Here is a 6,426-nt window from a genome sequence, read left to right on the forward strand (position 1 = left end):
AATTGATCCCCATTCAAGGGCTAACCAATATAGTTCTCCATCTGTCGGAATGAAAGTGACTCCCATCTATAGATTTCCATATAATTTTAAGAATTACATTTGTATCAGAACGTACAAGTCAAAGGATTACTGGTGAGTTTAATTGTTACATTGGAAAATAATTAAGAGAGACAGAAGAGGTAAGATTACATAAAAGAGAACAACGTACGTTCCTCTCGCCATCGCCACTGTTGCAATTTTTAAAAATATACGTTAAGAAAATTAACAGAATTGCATTTGACATGTACTAACATGGAAAAGAAAAAAAAATTAAGAGATGAGAACAAATGACCACCCAACGATAAGGATGAATCACAAACATAAAGGAAGACTCACACGTCAACGGGCCTTTTAATATATATCAACGAAGACTCACATAAAGGAAAAATCACAAAGATTGAAGATGGAAAAGCCCTTGGTCAGCAAACGTTCAAACCTTCCTCCACAACCACCGGTAATGAACCCAACCTAAAGGCTAAAGCTTTTAAATAAACGTTATAACATTTCACCTCTTTTTCTATTAACGGCATGCTGCTGAAAATACGTATAAAATAAGCATCGTATGTTTACTCAATCAAAGAAATAAAGTCATAATTACACCATGTATACACGAAAAGGAGAATCAAAGATCGAACCCAGATCAGCAGTGTGAGTGAATGGAATACCAAATCAGGGATTCTAAAACAGAACAGAAACTAATCATACAAAGTCACACACGAATTGTATAACTCAAGAACCAACGAATCTATTAAACAGTGGCTATATTTTACAGTCAAATAAACGATGTTTTTTGAAACAGAACTCACTTGGTATAAGAAGAAGAGACAAAGCAAGACTTCACAAGAAGATAAGCAGAGAATATAATACAGAACAGGGATCACCCTAGAGGCGATCGAAATGAGTAGCGATGATAAGATTCTGTACTGGCGGCGAAATAATACATGGAGGCAAAATTAGGCAACGTTGCACACACTCACTGGAAAATGTGAGAATTAATTAGATCACTTTTATACCGTTTTGATTTTTAGGTTCAGTCGTTCAAATATTTTCAACATGCGAAACCGTAGAATGAACAACAGAGGAGGACAAAAATTAGAAGAGTTCATTGATAAATATATATATATATATATATATATATATATATATATATAAATTCTGAAAAGAGGCAACTCAGCAGTGTTGTGTCTTTTAGATTGTTGAGAACCACTGTGTCGGGAAAGACCGTTCGTTTTGTTTTAACAAAAGAGGCGACTTTTACTTNTGTATACACGAAAAGGAGAATCAAAGATCGAACCCAGATCAGCAGTGTGAGTGAATGGAATACCAAATCAGGGATTCTAAAACAGAACAGAAACTAATCATACAAAGTCNTGACTCTTGCTTTTATTGTTTTCTTCTAGTTCTCAACCGTTAGATTATTATTATGACCTCAGCAGTCCCTCCTCTGAATCATGAAGTTTTTCGTGATTGTATTGTAAATCCTTTAGACACGGAATCAATTAAACTAATTTGGAAAACCTTCTTCTGAATCCTTTAGCCACAACGACGCCACAAACTCACTACCAACGCGCCCGTTGGTTTTGGTTGCGATTCTTTCTTCTCACAAGTTACACACCTTCGCAGCGAAGGTCCACGATTCATTCTCATCACTCCGTTTGCTAATAGATTGCAATTCTGTTTCAAACTAAATAATGAGTACCGATGGTAATGGTGTCACATCTTGTTGACTATGATTAAGAGGATTTTACGAAAACAAAGACTGAATTTACAATGGCAAGTAAACGGATGATTATATATCGCAGATTCTCCGCATATTCACTTCACACGTAAAAGTACATAACATAAGCACTGCAACAACGTCTGTTTCGTTTTAACATCTAATCGAACATTCAAAAAAATTCTAAATATAAAATCTACACATTTGAGAATTGAAACATTAACCATACAAAAATCTGGCAGGCCTACTTACCATCAACGAATCGAAGTCAGGGACAAACGATAGATTTGAAAAACTTAAGAAACAAAAAGTTTACAAAACAAAGATTAATGATGACTGGGTTTAGAAACTATAAGAAGCATCAAAAATTTATTCTGTAATACATTTGTTAAAACACCAACGAATACGCATATCTACACCAGACATACTGTTCAGTTATTGGATGAGAAGAGAGAATAAAAGACTCCTTGCAGTAATTCACGCCAACAAAAAGTATATAGATAGATTGTAAACCAGAACAACTGAAATGGTTGAACAAATTCCAAATATATAGATCTGAAAATAGGCAATCAAACAGATGTTTTTACATAGAGAAACGTTGATTCGGCATGACTAAACAAAGAGAAGCGACGATTTAGGGAAGGAAAAGAAGCACCTTTTCATTTAATAAATTAACGACATCAACTTTGATCTAAACCGTTAGATGAGAAAATAAAATAATCTCATCCGTTGGATTAAAAAGATGATGTCAGCAGTTTCTCAAAAATGGGTTTGCTATTATATATAGGAACATAATAATTAAATAATCTACGTTATATTAACTTGAGGCTTTAGAGAAAAAAGGAGCTCGAACTTTAAAATGGATTCGCGACCAAAAAATACTGGAGAGATGGTTTGGCTATTTTTGTCCCTTTTAACGATATGTCTCCCTGCAATTTTAGAGATATCAGTTTTTGAGTCATAAAGAGATTTAGTATTCTAAAGATGTCATCATGCCTCTCTCTTGGTTTTGACTTTCTGGGAGTACTGTCCTGCAATGCATGAACAAATTAATCCACATGTACGCATGTGTTTTGTAATAGAACGTTAATTATATAATATACTCTTTCACAACTTAACAAATTAAAAAGCCACGTACACTCATATATAAGAAACACTCATATATAAGAAACATTAACAGGTCATTCGCAGCAAAAATATATAAAATTACCTTGAATTAGAGATTGATGTTTGTTAGTTAAAAAACACTTTAATATAACAATTCTTTAGTTTTATTTAGTACTCATAAAACAATTTTTTCAAAACTTGTTTATGTAATCAAGAAAAGTTTATATATAATAAACAAAGAGATGTAAGACATAAATGTGTGAAATGTAAAGGTGTAAAATTAATAGATGTGAAACATAGAGGTACAACAAAGAGGTGTAACACATAGAGGTGTGAAATAAAAAGGGGTAAAAATTAATGGATGTGATTTTTGAAACCAGGAGGTACAACAAAGAGATGCAAAAATTAAGAGGTGTGATTTTTGAAAGATGGGGGTGCAACGAGAAGACACGATTAATAATTTTAAACCGGTGGATTAAAAATAGAACTAATCTTATTCGTTAGATTAAAAGTTGACACAAAAAAGTAGACCACCTTAAAACGATTCATGGAAAACAGTTAGAAACGAAACAGTACTGTAGCCTAGAGTGCTCGAACTTGGCCAACACAAACAACACAAGACAGCTAATTAAATCTCTAACACGACAATAACTCATGAAGCCAAACTCACTGAATAAGATATGTACAGTGGAAAGCTAAAGAAAGAGAATAATATTACAAGGAACAAAAAAAAAAAAAAGAACAAGCATATATAGCATAAACAAGTACCTCTATCCGTTGCTTCCACCAATCATCTGACATCTCCAACCTTCCCATATCATCATACCGAGCCTCAGGCCTATTATGAGTTAACGTTCTAAAGGTGGCGTACTTTTTCTTACACGAATCATACTTATTCTTAAAATGAGGGATCCATTTGTTAAATCCCCTCATTTCTCTTCAAACTTCTTCATGATGGTATCTTTTCCAGTTTGATTCATTCCTACACTTGTTCTATTTCCTTTTTTTCTCTCATCCGCATAAAGTTGAAAGAATAATCGAGTTTCATCATCCGTCCAACTCTAAAACGATGCATAAAAAAATATGAAACCACAACCACTAAGATCTAAACCAAACACTAAGATAAAAGCCAAAACACTTACATCTTTAGACATCTTCTTTCTCAAAACACTTGAGTTTTAACCTGAGAAATCATCAAAAGCCAAACAAACAAGTGTTAAACAAGTGTTAAACATATCAGCATACATGAGAAATCATCAAAAGCCAAACAAAAAGTGTTAAACAAGAAACTTTTTCACTTTCCAAATTACTTAAACAGAGACAATAAAGCCATAAAGCTACTAAATTCGTCTGTCTTGATGCAGACGACAAACAGAGTGCCAAAACAACCTAGAAAATTATAAAAATTAGTGGAAAGATTCACAACAGACATACAAAGCCACAGAAAAAAACAGATCTTAATTTAGACTCACGATTTTAAAGTTATGACCAAATTCCCAACACATAACCCGAATGATACAACCCTGCCAACAGTCAACTTTGGAATCAATTTCCCATCAAACCAAATGGACCCAGAAGACTATCTTTATATCAATGGAAAGATCTTGCTCTCAAGTTTTCAGAACATGTTTCAGACCTAAAATCTGAGGTCTGTAACCAAAAAAAACCAAAACCAAATAATCAACCTGTTTCACTTGACTTTATACCCTTTTTCCTCTAACAACAATACACTACTAAACTCTTATCCGAATAAACTGCTAAACTATTATCCCAAATATGGTGCTAAATATAGCTTAAACAAAACCCAGATTCAGTTTCTATTGGTTCTGCTTGTTAATACCCTAGTTTTGTATCTACAACATTGAAACAAAGAAGCAGAGAGAGAAAGAGGTACTGAATTGGGCGAAGAAGAAAGATTGAGACTAAGCACTCATGAGCAACGAGAGATCGATACTAAGCTATACTAAGCTATCAAGAGTGAAATAGAGAAGAAGAAGCATGAGAGCTTACCATACTCACCAGAATTGAAGGCGACGAAGATGACGAAAAAGACGAAGAGAGAATTGTCTTTTTCGTGTTCTTATTAGGGTTAAAGGTTATTTTGTAAATCCTTCAACAAACAAGGGTAGTTTTGTCATTTGTGATATATGCCGCAACTATTTAGTCGTTAATCGCTGTATTAAACCGGTGATCAAACTTTCTAACCGCAGCGAGCAGCGGCAAACACAGCGTCATGCCGCAGATAGTTGTGACAACCAAACGAACACCAATACTTGCGTCTGCTGCAGCCGCAGCTATCTGCGGCAATGAAACGAACAGCCCCATTATATATAGATTGTGGAAAGTTATTATTAAAAAAAATGAGCATAATATTACAACTCCTTGTTGCTCTTATTAGAGATCAACTTAATCGAGTAACCAAACAATCCTTTTCTTCTTCCTCTCTTCGCCGATCACTGTCTCCTGCAGTTTCACGGCGACGGAACGATGAATCCACCGGATAAGAACCAAGATACTGTCCCCTCAGTATCTCACTCTCAACCCTCTACTCTTCCTCCACATTCGAACTCGAACCCCAATGTAGATTCAAGTTTAAATCCCTTTCCGACTTCGATCTCCACCTCAATCTCTAACCCTAGTTTTGAGCAGATGGTCTCTTTCTCCGCGCCTAAGAAACGAAGGAGAGGCCGTTCTCAGCGTTCAGCGTCGTCGTTTCATACCCTTCCCGTCCCTAACGTCCCCGGTAACGGTAGTTTCGTGTCACCTTCAGCTTCTTCTTCCGGTAGATTAAACGTAGATGTGAAAAATTATCCTGGTATTGGTGATGAGATCATCACGATCAATAAGGAGGCTACCACCGAAGCTTTGCTTGCTCTCACAGCTGGGTTTCCTGCTGATTCGCTTACCGAGGAAGAGATTGAGTTCGGTGTGGTGCCTATGGTTGGAGGCATTGAACAAGTGAACTACATCTTGATTAGGAACCATATCATATCGAAATGGCGAGAAAATGTATCTAGTTGGGTCACTAAGGAGATGTTTCTTAATTCGATTCCTAAACATTGCAGTAGTCTCTTGGATTCGGCTTATAACTACTTGGTTACGCATGGATATATCAATTTCGGTATATCACAGGCAATTAAAGATAAGTTTCCTGCTCAACCAAGCAAGTCTAATGTGATTATAGTGGGTGCTGGGTTATCTGGGTTGGCTGCAGCTAGGCAACTAATGAGGTTTGGGTTTAAAGTCACGGTTTTGGAGGGTAGGAAACGACCTGGAGGACGGGTTTATACCAAAAAGATGGAAGCTAATAGGTTAGGTGCTGCAGCGGATTTAGGAGGGAGTGTTTTGACTGGAACATTAGGAAATCCTCTAGGGATTATAGCGAGACAGCTGGGTTGTTCTCTTTATAAGGTACGAGATAAGTGTCCTCTTTATAGAGTGGATGGTAAACCGGTTGATCCGGATGTGGATATTAAGGTCGAGGTAGCTTTTAACCAGCTTCTAGACAAGGCAAGTAAACTTAGGCAGTTGATGGGTGATGTTTCCATGGATGTCTCCCTTGG

The 6,426-nt window shown here is 36.0% G+C and overlaps 1 protein-coding gene and 1 long non-coding RNA gene across 2 annotated transcripts in view; one reads left to right on the plus strand and one right to left on the minus strand.

Moving 5' to 3' along the window:
* Positions 2,469-4,932, minus strand: LOC104762000. The gene is made up of 4 exons (XR_763353.2): positions 4,874-4,932; positions 4,006-4,046; positions 3,632-3,924; positions 2,469-2,787 (listed from the first exon to the last, which is right to left on the minus strand). It is a non-coding gene; the product is annotated as an uncharacterized LOC104762000 (long non-coding RNA).
* Positions 5,121-6,426, plus strand: part of LOC104704122 (protein FLOWERING LOCUS D-like) — a 4,541-nt gene continuing 3,235 nt past the window's right edge. The window contains exon 1 of the mRNA XM_010420257.2: positions 5,121-6,424. Coding sequence (XP_010418559.1) covers positions 5,351-6,424 — 1,074 coding nt within the window. The 5' untranslated portion in view covers positions 5,121-5,350. The remainder of the gene's footprint in view (positions 6,425-6,426) is intronic.

The sequence above is a fragment of the Camelina sativa genome, chromosome 1 (genome assembly GCF_000633955.1).
Source record: "Camelina sativa cultivar DH55 chromosome 1, Cs, whole genome shotgun sequence".
Taxonomy (NCBI): domain Eukaryota; kingdom Viridiplantae; phylum Streptophyta; class Magnoliopsida; order Brassicales; family Brassicaceae; genus Camelina; species Camelina sativa.